The sequence below is a fragment of the Adiantum capillus-veneris genome, chromosome 17 (assembly GCF_014529385.1).
Source record: "Adiantum capillus-veneris isolate H3 chromosome 17, ASM1452938v2, whole genome shotgun sequence".
In the NCBI taxonomy this organism is placed as follows: domain Eukaryota; kingdom Viridiplantae; phylum Streptophyta; class Polypodiopsida; order Polypodiales; family Pteridaceae; genus Adiantum; species Adiantum capillus-veneris.
Window position 1 is genome coordinate 12,223,758 of NC_140947.1, and position 12,748 is coordinate 12,236,505.

Here is a 12,748-nt window from a genome sequence, read left to right on the forward strand (position 1 = left end):
ATAATTCGACTTTAGCTTTTGCCATATTACATAAGCAGAGTCCAAACGCTTGATGTCCATCAAAATGTCATCATTGATAGCCATTTTGATATAGGCCATGGCCTTTTTATTCAACTTGCCCACTCCAAGTCAAACAAACCTGACAGCTTATTTTGTTCCAATGCATCTTCACAATCCTTTAAAAAACGAATACCTTGCTTGCGTTCTTGCCAAAAATCGAAGCCTTGACCATCGAACTGTTTGATTTCCATCAAGCATTTAATGTCAGATGTGGAAGAGGAAGAAGCCATCTTAACTCAACCACAAGTGTGTATACAAGAAAGATGCAATAGGCTGAAAATTTCAACAAATAGGAACAACCAGAAGACTTTGCATACGATAAACCACGATTTCTTTACATGAAACTGTCCAAATCTAAATTTTCAATTGAATGTGCGATTTAAATCACCTGTTCTCAGCTTTTGACTCGAATCCTCACACGAAACATCAATACATGTAATCTCATAAATTTGGAACACTTGTGTATTGCTACATTGACCTGTAATAACGTGCAATATCACCCGTTTTGGGATTTTGTTTTGACAAATTTTGGTGACCTTCTCGACCTGGAAGCAAGAGGCTTCGCGATGAAAGCGAAATCGATCGCGAGAGAGCAAATTGAACTTGTTATCAAGTAAACTGCACAGGGCTGTTGTGAAACCCTAGGGTGTTGATACCAATTAAAAACGCGAAGCAAGGGCTACCAATAGATGCGCACGGTGAAGGAGTGTGCAGGATTGGGCTTGGTAGAGCAAGGCATAGAGCTAGCGCTAGAGATCGAAATCTGAGAGAGAGAGAGAGAGAGAGAGAGAGAGAGAGAGAGAGAGAGTGTTTTTGGGGAAAACTCAATAAGTGAGTTTTGAGCTTTCCCACTTTTATTATAAGTGACTAAAAAAAATGTGTCCAAGTTCAATGTAAACTTGGACAAAGCATAACAATGTACAACTCAACATCGAGCAAGTAGCGAGAGAGAGAGAGAGAGAGAGAGAGAGAGAGAGAGAGAGAGCTCACGTAGGGTTCGAGGCAAGGCAAAGCAGAGTGAGGACGATAGGTTGTATAGAGTATGAACACACCTTCCTGTTCGTTTACTATGATTGAAGTATGTTGCAAGGAATCTTGTTGACTAAACAATCATGCCCAATCTTGTTCACACGTTATCATGCCCAATCGGACATCCGATCTACTTGCAAATCATCAGCTTTTAAAGACGTAGATGCATACGTACATCAACGCAGTTTTATGGACATGTACATTGTTAAAACACCTGAAAAATACAGCCTTCTTGACAGACATGGATACATTTACGCATTGGCGGCTTTTATGGATGTATAAAGGATGCATGGATGGATGTGGACATGGAGAGCACACCCTTTGTGATGGGACATGATCATAGCACGATGCTCATTTTACCTCCCAACCCCGGCCCTTTAAGCAACACTTCAGCTGCCATCATCTTTTAGAGTTAGATAATCAAGGCTACTCCTTGTCTGTGTTCCTCGGGAAAAGCAGTGCTTCCTTAAAATGCCAAGTGCTCCTACAACATTCAAGACAATCTTCATGACCCACACTCGCCAAAGTCCCTTCCAATATCCGTTGTCCACATGACGACTAGCTAAGCAGCCATGTCGCACGCTCCTTCCTATCAACAGAAAGTTAGTGGGAACATTCAATCAAACGTATTCCGTGCTTAACTCTTGCCTATTTGCGCTGTCTTAAAAGCCTTGCCAACCAAGTCAAGAACAATAGTCATGAAAATTCACAAGAAAGAAACACTCAATGAGAGTCGCCTACAATAGGCCAAGGTTCTACTCACAGGGATGATGGTGTACAAACGGATGCATGCAGCCAAACAAACACAGCGATGCACACACTAAGCATTTTCTTAGCATCATACCTCTTACTGTCCATACAATTGACAAAAGAGTAAAATTTTGCCTGAAACAAAGCTATATTGCCAAGATTGTACACAATGGTGCAATTTAAAACACCAAATTACACTGCAGAAGAAAACCCTTCACGTTTATTGCAAGAAAAGAAGAATCTTGGCCTGCGCACCAAGAAGATAGTATCCTTTCACAAGCATAAAACTCATTAGAAATGAGCATACCTCATTCACCATGAGAACCAAGCCACATAATCAGGGAAGTGACATACTTAATCTTGGCCTGTGCACAAAAAGAAACTCACAGTCCCACCCTTCAAGCGGTAGGACCTGAAGGTACCACGAGTTGTTTGAAACATCATACACTAGAGGTGAAAGAAACCCCACATCGTTCCACATCCTCGTGAGAAAGAGGGGCCCCTCTGTATGAAGGAGTGCACCGATAGGCTGCATGAGCGCAAGTTGAGCTTTTAGATGGTCCGGTGTTCTTGACACCTGCACCCAAGTAGGAGCACTTTCTGACAAAACACTGAATCGCAGCTCCCATACGACAAAGGCTGCCCGGTGCTCGCCTTCAACATGCTCAAAGCGGGCACGAAAAAGCCTCCCTCCATACTTGAGACAAGGATCATCATAAATACTGGACTTCCATGGCACTTGCATCATGCTCCATGCATTTTGGGCCGCATGGTAAGCCACTACCTTTTGCGGATCACCATCCTCAATGAAGAAGAAATCACCGGAAAGCAACCCAGACTTAGATCTCACAGTGGTTTTGGCCACTTCTATCCACCTCCCTGTTTTAGAGTCAAAAACTTCAAAATACCACTTATCCAAGGAATTTCCTGGCACAAGCATCTCAGTGCGGAAAACATAAAACCGCCAGGGGTCCCAGCTGTCAATTGCCAGGGACAGTGGAAGTGGGCAGTGAGGTGTAATTTTCTGTGGCTGCAAGGGTGGGGGAAGCACCTTCATAGATCCTGTGAGGCAGTTGAAGACAACAACGTCAAACACATCATCACGCCTGCGCCTATTGCGCACATAAAACCCCCTGCACTGGAAATATTCAGCTCCAAGTTAAGATCGTCGCTGGTGGACGGAATTCGGTGGCAGCTTGAGCCACCGAGATGGCGCAGCAACTTGTCGCCACACACAGGCAGCAAAGAAAGGCGGCCCTTGTCAAGGCTACTGCAGAATGTGAAAAGACCAGTAGAGGCCGAGCGCATAACAAACCAGTATTCCTCCTGTAACCCCAGTGGAGGCTCCGGGGCAGCTACGAAGCTTAGCGAGGCATTCCAAGACTTGCAAACACAGCGCAGCTGACAAAGTTTCCGCATAGGGAGCCGTAGCAGGATCTGTTGCACAATGAGGTGGGAAGGCAAAACACTCTGCTCACCGCCATTCAACTCTGATCCCGCCTTCCTCCAAAAAGCAGCCTTGCTTTCATCCTTCTACGGCCCCACGGCGCCGTTGCCTCTTTGCCTCTGATCCCACCTTTCTCCACGTCCTCTTATTCTTCGCATGTCGCTCGAGAATTAGCCATCCTCCATTAGGTTTTGACCTCCCCGTCCCCTTACGCTGCCTCATCTCTGAAAACTTCTGCGAGATCAACAGACCCTAACATCACCTCCCCTTTAAATGCCGCACGAACCATGGGATCATAGGACCCCGTGGCTAACATCATTGAGTAAATGAACTGTCCAAAAAGCAAAGGCTTTAGTGCCCAAAAGGACAAAGGCCCGTACGGCCGTGGATATTGAGCCATGCAAAGTTATTACTCTGCAACGCTTTCCCTCATGACTATATCACACGGACATGCTCAAATGGGATCAATGGTGGAGGAGGAAAACGTGGGGCGCGCTAATCATGGACCGTCAGATTGGATATTTTTTTCGAATTTACTAATCTATCCGAATTTACTACTTGGCCCACATTTACAATATGACATACTCGAATCATCGATATTTCAACGAACGTATACGAGCGTAGTGGTTAGTGCTCATGGCTCGTGGTGGGAAGGTCGCGAATTCAAGACATGGGTGCGGACCGCCTCGAATTTACCAAATGTCCCAATTTTACAAATGTGCATCTAACGGTTCGAATCACCTCAACCGTCCATCCCATTTGAAGCCGCCCGTTCGAGATAGTGTGGAAGAACGCCTTTCCCTCTGGCACTCGCTTTTATCTTACGTTGCCTCGTTTTGAGGTCCCTGTGCCCCCTTCCCGCCCACCCCCCTCCCTCCCTTTTTGGCCTTAGCCCTTTGGTGATGTGTTCCCTTTTCTTAGTGAAAAATGGAAGTTTTTTTTTTTCCTTAAAAGCACAAATTTTTCATTGGTTAGTAAGATATGCTCATTACAAAGATAATAAATGCTCTCAAATCATGAATTGGATTTTTTGAAATCGAGCACGGACATCCCCAGTTGGGCTCTCATTAAGAGGAGTCTTCCGCTTTTCGAGATTCCTCCTCCTCATTAAGAGGAGTCTTCCGCTTTTCGAGATTCCTCCTCCGCTCAGTAGATTTAGGTTACTTCCTTCGCTCCTGGCATTCCCCTGCACACACAACAGAGAGAGATTATGACCAAAGTCATCTTGCAAGTGCTCCCACTTTGCTGTGAGAAAGAGAGAGAGAGAGAGAGATACACCTAACTAGACTTCCCGAGCACATTGGCGATTTGCGCTCCCTCATAAACCTAGATCTCAGCGGGTGCCTAAATCTGGAAAAGCTTCCTAACTCCATTCCCAACATCATCTCTCTTCAAGCTCTGATATTGAATGGATGTTTGAAGCTAGTAGAGCTCTCCATGTGTATCGGGGCATTGAAATCTTTGAAAATATTGGAATTGAAGAACTGCAAGCAATTGCATAGGTTTCCAGACTCTCTAGAAAGCATTTCATCACTAGAAAGTCTAATGTTATGCAACTGTGAAAAATCTCAAGCAACTCCTGGAGAAGATTGGAAGTTTGAAATCCTTGGCAATATTAGACTTGACGCGATGCAAAAAGTTGGAAAAGTTTCCCGAGTCCATTAACAACATACTCTAGTTTCAGTTTCTGAGATCTCCAATCAAATACAATATTGGATGGCTGTGAGAATTTGGTGGAGCTCCCGAAGAAGTTCGGAGATAGCTTGCAGTCCTTGGAAGTATTGAACTTAAGCGGCCACAGAAAGTTGAAGAAGCTACCTGATTCCATTTGCAGCGTGAGTTCTCTCAAGATCCTGAATTTGGAAGGGTGTGAGAGTTTGGTGGAGCTCGCGGAGAAGCTTGGAACCGATATCTTGCAATCCAGCTTGACAGAACTGGACTTAACAGACTGCAAAGAGCTGCAGAAGCTGCCTGATTCCATTTGCACTAATATGTGTTCTCTCAAGATCCTGAAATTGGGGGGGTGTGGGAGCTTGGAGGAGCTCCCGGAGAAGCTCGGCGCTGAAAGCTTGCAATCCAGTTTGAAAAAACTAACTTAAGGGGTTGCACAAAGTTTAAGAAGCTACATGAATCCATTTGCAGCATTACTACTCTCGAGATTTTAAATTTGAGAGGGTGTGGGAGCTTGGTGGAGCTCCCAGAGAAGCTCGGAGCTGATAAGCTTGATAGTATTCGACTTAACAAGGTGCAAAAAGCTAAAGAATCTGCCTGATTCCATTTACAACATCATTTCTCTCAAGGAACTGTATTGGGAAGTTGTCACAGTTGGCGGATATTCAAATGATTAGACAGTTGCAATCGCTTTAATGTTTACGCTTCTCTGGATTGGCCAGAAAGTTTCCTCGTGATTCCATTTTTTAGCATCACTTCTCTCAAGACTCTGAGCTTGGTTGACTATGAGAATTTGATGGAGCTCCCGGAGCACATTGGAAAATTGAGATCGCTGAAGATCTTGAGGTTATAGGGATGCAGAAATGTGGTGGAGCTGCCCAACTTGAAATTGTTGAAGACCAATTGGGGCTTATTAAGGGGATGCAGAAAGCTGGAGAAGCTGCCCGACTCCATTTCCTTTTGCTTAAAGTCCTTAATCTTTCTTTTGCGGTTACTTCTTGGATGGGGCGGCTGATGATAGTGCTAGCCACTGTGGCAAACCCCTTTCTAGCGTGGCAGGGCTTGACAGAACACTGCTACCTACGCTGTTCACTCTCTCCCTCAGGGTCAATATCGACCCACACCCCGTGTAACACGAGTCTTCTACAGTTCCAACACTTGTGTGCGCACGCACGCTTTTCGGCAATTGTATCTCTACCTAGCCTAGAGGCCTGCGTAGGATTTGTTCCACGATTTAATTAAATGGCCCATCGTGTTGATAAGGGCCGAGTCGCAACAGCGCGGGAGTGGGGGGAGTGTGAGGGAATGCTAGAAAAATCAGATGCAGGTCGCACCTACAAGGAAAGAAAAGGCTGCGATATTGTAGGAGCCAACTTCGAAAATCTTGAGGGATTCAATTCGCTGTTGAAATCCTTGAAACCAGGAGAGCTCTACGCCTCCGTAAGTCTAGCTTAATACCTGCAAAATTCAAAGGGCTAGCAGCACCACAAGAGCGCTTCGCTTTTCCTGCAGCACGACACGGAGAGTCCTGAAATCCTCACTGGCCCTGTTGACCCTGAGTGCGACTCGGCTCTCAGACCACACTCAAAGACACACTGAACCTAGGACACATCACACCCACCTAAACCAAAGCTCTAATGCCGTAGGCCCTAGCAGGGCTAGAAAAAAACATATTTTCTAACCGAAGAAAATAAGGGCATACTTGAAATTCTTCCGATTGTTAGGTCAAAATTTGAAGCTTTTGCCGGTAATTACACTAAAACTTGTGAGAGTTTCCTGGTTTTCTTCAAGGCATGCTCAAAATCTAACCGGGATTTTAAATTTCAGCCGGTTAAAATACATTGGACCCCGGTTTTTTTCTAACAGTGGGCCCTAGGAAGCCCAATCTTTTTGTCGACATTTTAGTGGTGGATAAAAAAGTATCCAAAACAAAGAGCTTATATTGCTTGAAGATTGGATCGTGGATCATAAACAGAAAGCATCGATGAGTATAACTACCACTTTTATCACTTTTCCCATTGGGTGTCTTTGTAGAATGATCTCTTGGTGTTTTCAAGTTAAACCACTATCCCAACAATGGGTGTCATGTGCACCTAATCACGAATGACTAAATTGCCTAGTTTCAATGGGTTTTGATCAGGCATCATAATGTTTTGAATTGGTATCGTTATGTATGAGAGATTGTAAAATATGTGTGTTTTGTGTGCATGCTAGCAGAGAGAGAGAGAGAGAGAGAGAGAGAGAGAGAGAGTTCAAAATTTAATTTTAGGAAAATAACCAAAATATCCCTCTAATTTGTGGAAATTCTTAAAATACCTTTTAAATTTCAAAAATTCCCAAAGTACTCCCAATATTTTGTCATAAATTCTTAAAATGTCCTTCAAATTTTCCAACATGCCCATGGTTGTGAGTTTCTCCAAAAATAAACTTTTTGAAGGTTTTCATAAACAGACTTATTGTCTATCACTAGTATAGCCAGCGGCTGCGCCGCCTCTCTCTCTCTCTCTCTCTCTCTCTCTCTCTCTCTCTCTCTCTCTCTCTCTTTGCGTCACTGTGCTCCTGGATGCTGCAGGCCACACTCGCCAATTGAAGGAGGATCTGACGCGTGGCAAGGGGAGGGAGGGGAAGGGGGGGGGGGGGGGGGGGGGGGGGGGGGGGGGGGGGGGGGGGACCGGAATTCCCTCCCCCTTTATCTATTAGTATAGATGCAAGATGCGAAAACTGGAATTTGGGTTGATAATGTAGGTTTTGGAGATGAATTGCTTCATTATTTTTAGACATAATTACTTTTTTTGTCAGGTGATTTGTGACAACTTACATTGCATGCACGAAACACTCATTAACAGATATCAATTGTCAAAAAGGAACAAAGATTCTCGAAAATCTTGAACAATCTAGCCAAAATAGATACAAGGATATTTTGGGAATGTTTGAAATTTGAAGGGTATTTTGGGAATTTTTACAAATCAGAGAGGTATTTTGATAATTTCCCCTAAGTTTTACTATAGTCTCGTCTTCTTGGTAGCAAGCCACATGATTTATCACTTTTTTTTCTCCTCCTTTTTTTTTTTGGGGGGGGGGGGGGGGGGGTGTGGTGTGTGTGTGTGTGTGTTAGTTATAAATCATGGTGCTTTAAGACGCTCTAGTAAATGGCATCATTCGAAATTATGGTAATCCTAATCCTATCAACATTTTGCTTTTGTTTGTGGCCTCACCAAAAGGGGGATTTACCAACCCCTCTCGTAATCTGTCAGCAAGTGGACCTGGTCCATAGTTCAGAGGAGTGCAAGGACCTCTATCGTTGGCGCATGCAGTTCAAACTCGCCCCATCTCCAACCTTACGGCTATCATGCAACAACATCTTCAACAAGACATATTCAACTCCCTAGCGCCCCACTCTACAGTTCAAGGTTTTAATGCAGCAAAAATTACCCTTTTAACCCACAGAGACCTAACCAGGTAAACCATAATTCCCCTCTAATTAATGGTCATTTTTTCCTGATCTCTAATGTGTGGCATAATATTGATAATCCCCCTCAAAACACTAAGGGTAAGTAAGTGGACTCTCAACCTCACAATGTCACTTATGAGCAAAGGCCTTCAATTAATCCAAAAGAGGGTAAGGATGATAATGCGGAACTTCTCTCAAAACTTCTACGAGATCAATAGACCCTGACATCATTGAGTAAATAAACTATTCAAAAAGAAAAGGCTTTAGTGCCGGAAAAGGCAAAGGCCGCTCTTTAACATGTAGAGAAAATTCAAGCAAAGGCACGGGTTTCTGAACTCCGTATTGGTGTGGAGTTCGAGCCATAAAAAGTTATTACTCTGCAGCACTTTCCCCTCTCGCACTCTTGCTTTTCTCCTATGTTGTTTAGTTATGAGGTCCCTCTGCTTTTCTCCTATGTTGTTTGGTTATGAGGTCCCTCTGCTTTTCTCCTATGTTGTTTGGTGGTGGTGGTGGTTGGGGGGGGGGGGGGGATCATGGCGCTTCAAGCCGCTCTGGTAAATGGAATCATTTGTGATGATGGTAATCATAATCCTATCAACACTATGCTTTCGTCTGCAGTCTCACCAAAGGGGGGATTTATCGGCCCCTCTCGTAATCTGGCAGCAAGTGGGCTTGGTCCACAGTTCAGAGCAGGAGTGCAAGGACCTCTGCTATATGTGAATGTAGTTCAAACTCGCCCAATCTCCAGGGCCCTACGCCTACTCATGCAAGAACATCTTCAACAAGACGTATTTAACTCCCTAACACCCCGCTCTATAGTTCAAGGTTTTAATTTAGGAGTCCACCCTTTTAACCTATAGAGACCTCAATTTTCCCTGGCCCCTTACCCGTTACTATTGGCTCGTACATTATTACATTCATTCTCACACAGATTTTTGTGCGAATCTCATCGCTCCCCTTCCGAGGACCTCACCCTGTAAAAGTTGTCTAGAGTAGGAGTCGAACTCGATCCCCTGCGTGTGCAAGGGGCAAGACATCAATCTAACCAAGTGCGCCAATACATCAAGCTACAAATTTGTCGACACGTACAATTCAGTAAAAATCCTCACTCACTCTACAATTGTTGCCAATCGCCTTAGCCTCTTGCATTGTAACTGCCTCCACCGAGCTCTCTCGTGGCCAATCTTGCACCACACAACTTGTGTGTGTGTGTGTGTGTGTGTGTGTGTGTGTGTGTGTGTGTGAGAGAGAGAGAGAGAGAGAGAGAGTGGGAGAGAGAGAGAGCTCCTGCCTTAGGATAGAGGGAGAGATAGAGTCTAGCCTGGGGAGCTTCGCGTGCACGCTGTCGAGAAATTTGCGGTCTTGCCAGGAAAGCACCGAGCTTATGGCTGTGAGAGTTTGTGAGAGAACTCAACAAAAACTATATGAAGGAGTTAAACCATAGATGCCATGAAGACTAGGGTTCGGAAAGAAGTACAATCAAAGAAGCCCACCCATTCTCTCTTGCACTCACACGCACAAAGAAAGAACACAAAAGAAAATGTCAAAATAACAGAAAGATGAAAACATCAAGGCTATGGTCATATCGTATCATTGGTAATATAAGCGGGTTAATAGATGAGTTAATGGCATTCGATCTTGGCTGACCAAATATGCTACGAAATGTTCTTTGCAATTGTAGTTTTGTGCTTACCATAATATATATATTTTGTTTAGTAATTGGGATTAATTGTGTGTACAAATCCTCTTGGTTCATAGCAAGATAACTACGTTTACGTCAAAAAAACAGTTATAGTCTATGAGAGGTAGTATGATGGGATCCGGTGATAGAAGTATTTCATTAAGCCTTTCTGGGCCAAAGAGAAACACTATACGTTGTTGAAAAGGTATTTTACGGTTAATCCATACGTTAATTCTAATAGATCGTACAGAGTGAAAGCGATAGAAATTATCATCATGTGGATTATTCATCTAGGATAGTATGTGAGAAATGTAGATATGAGAGAAGAGAAGGGAAGAGAAGAGAAGAGAGTTTCCCTCCCAAGCCCTATTCTTGCCCGTAGGCAATAAGGATTCTGCGGGGAGAGATGTACCTGTAACAAGGAGAACCTAAAATTTGTAGAGAGGATGAATTACTAAGAGTGAAAGAGATAGAATTTGGTTAAGGAGATGAGATTAGATATATATATATGTTGGATTGGAGATGAAAAAGAAAGCAACAAGAAATCAAGAAAACATCAATGTAGAACACATCTTACTTGACAAACCCTTCGACACCATTATTGATGGAGAGAGAAGAAGAGGGGAGAATTCAACGTTGATTGATACGCCAAGTCCAAGACCTTCTTTGATTAGAGATTATCTTCCAAGGATAGCGTACAAGAATGGCTAGTCTTCCTCTAGGAGAAAGTGTAGGCTTGGGCTTATGTTAATGGCTAAGTACAAATAGGCATTACTACTCACTCCCTCCAGAATTCCTCTCATCAATGGCTTGAATTCTTGAGTAGTTTTCAAGAAATAAAAGGTCTCCTTTTATAGGTGAAGGGAACCCCCAAGGGTTTACACAAGAAGAGAGGAGCCAGTGTGAATAGGAATTGGAAAAGTTGGAAATGAGCTGTCCCTGCATGATGTGGGCAGACTGGGGTCCAATATTTTGATCATATCTCCTCAACCATGGCTCCAAATAAAAAAGTAAAAATATGGGCAGAGAATTCAGCTCATTAGCTACGATTTTCATTTTAAAATCATTTTCCAATTCGGATTGAAACCTTGTGTAAAAAAATCATCAAAATAGGGTCCATTTCTGGTAGCAAAAGTCTTCCTGTGGTCCCTTAGCCTAGACTTTCATTTGATTCCAAAGGACACCTCATGCCATATGAAAGCATGACATTGCTCCTTAACAATGTTTTGTAATCATGCTTGCAATAATGCATTAAAATAAGTGTATCTTTGAAATCATGCCACTTAGTGTTCCACTAGGATTTGATTCCCTCCCAGTAGCTATTTAAAAAGAAATATAAGAAAAATACATAGAATATATATATATTGGAGTTTACCCTAGATATAGGATCTAGCTAGGGTGTGAGATGATAATGAAATAGTAGAAATAAAGAATCATTGTTTTTTGCCCCAAGTTAAAGAGGCGGAGCTATTGATGCTTTTCCCATAGTATTTTCTGATGGTAAAGTAAGAATAGGTTACCCTTGAAAAAAATAATAGGATGAGATAGAAGGCTTATTGTTATACTTAAATATGCATATGTACATTATAGGAAAGATAATTATTTATCTAAAAAATTACAAGATAGATCTTGTAGCATGCGTTCCCACTATGCACATGTCACAATACGACATCCACCCCCTCTAAACCTGCACATCCTCCGGTATGTGCCACATTTTCTCTTTGTTGTAAGATCAGCCCTCTTCTACATCTTCCTTGCTTTCTTCTTCACTGGATGATTCCAAAGATTCATCTTCACATGTGTTTTGCTCTTCCTCCTGGTCAACATTTTCTTGATCATTGTAACCTCTTCTCTTAAACATTTTGATCCTTTTTCCTGCAATGGGAATTTTTACTTCTGTACCATCTAGTTCAGACAATCTGTAAGTAGCATTTTCATGCACATGCTTTACAACATACGGTCCAAACCATCTTTTTGAAAACTTACGCATGACTGTGTGCTGGTTATCAAGGCTACTATCATACACCAAAACCCAGTCACCTTTGTCAATTGCTTTGCTCCTGAGTCGATGTCGCTTATCAAAGTAGTCCTTGTTTTTTAACCTTGCATTTTTTAGTCATTCTTTTGAAACTTCAATGTCTCCAGGTCTTCTCTATAGCTGCCTTATACGCAGTGCAAGGAGATGTTCCCTACTAAGCCCCTCTTGCCAAGGTAGTACATTCCATGTGGGAATTGTATCCTCAATCGGCATCACTGGCTTTTGACCATACATTAGCTCCGCAGGCATATAGCCAGTTACTGAGCTATGTGTTGTACGATCAGCCCATAAAGCATATGGTAACAATTTTAGCCACTCACCAACTCTTCCTTCGCAAGCCTTGGCCAAAGCTTTAATGATAGGAGGATGCCCTCTTTCACTCTTTCCATTGCCTTCAAGGTTGTAAGCTGTAGTAAGAGAAAGCTTGATTCCTAATCTAGAAAAGAACTCCCTTGCTTCTTCGGTATCCAGCTCACCTCTATCTGCAGTGATCTTTCCCACACAACCATAACGGCATATCACCTCATCAAGAAGGAATTTGCACACAGCTTCTGTGGTTTTAGCTCTTAATGCTCTTCCTTCAACTTGATTAGTTAGGTCCTCTCGTGCAAGAACCAAGTA

The 12,748-nt window shown here is 43.0% G+C and overlaps 1 protein-coding gene across 1 annotated transcript; it reads right to left on the reverse strand.

Annotated features, from left to right (window-relative positions):
- Nucleotides 1-2,041: 2,041 nt before the first annotated feature.
- LOC147436814 (uncharacterized) lies at nt 2,042-3,586 on the reverse strand. Its single transcript, XM_086485781.1, has one exon. The coding sequence runs from the start codon at nt 2,894-2,896 to the stop codon at nt 2,177-2,179; it is 720 nt and encodes a 239-aa protein (XP_086341907.1). The 5' UTR covers nt 2,897-3,586; the 3' UTR covers nt 2,042-2,176.
- Between the last annotated feature and the right edge of the window lie 9,162 nt (nt 3,587-12,748).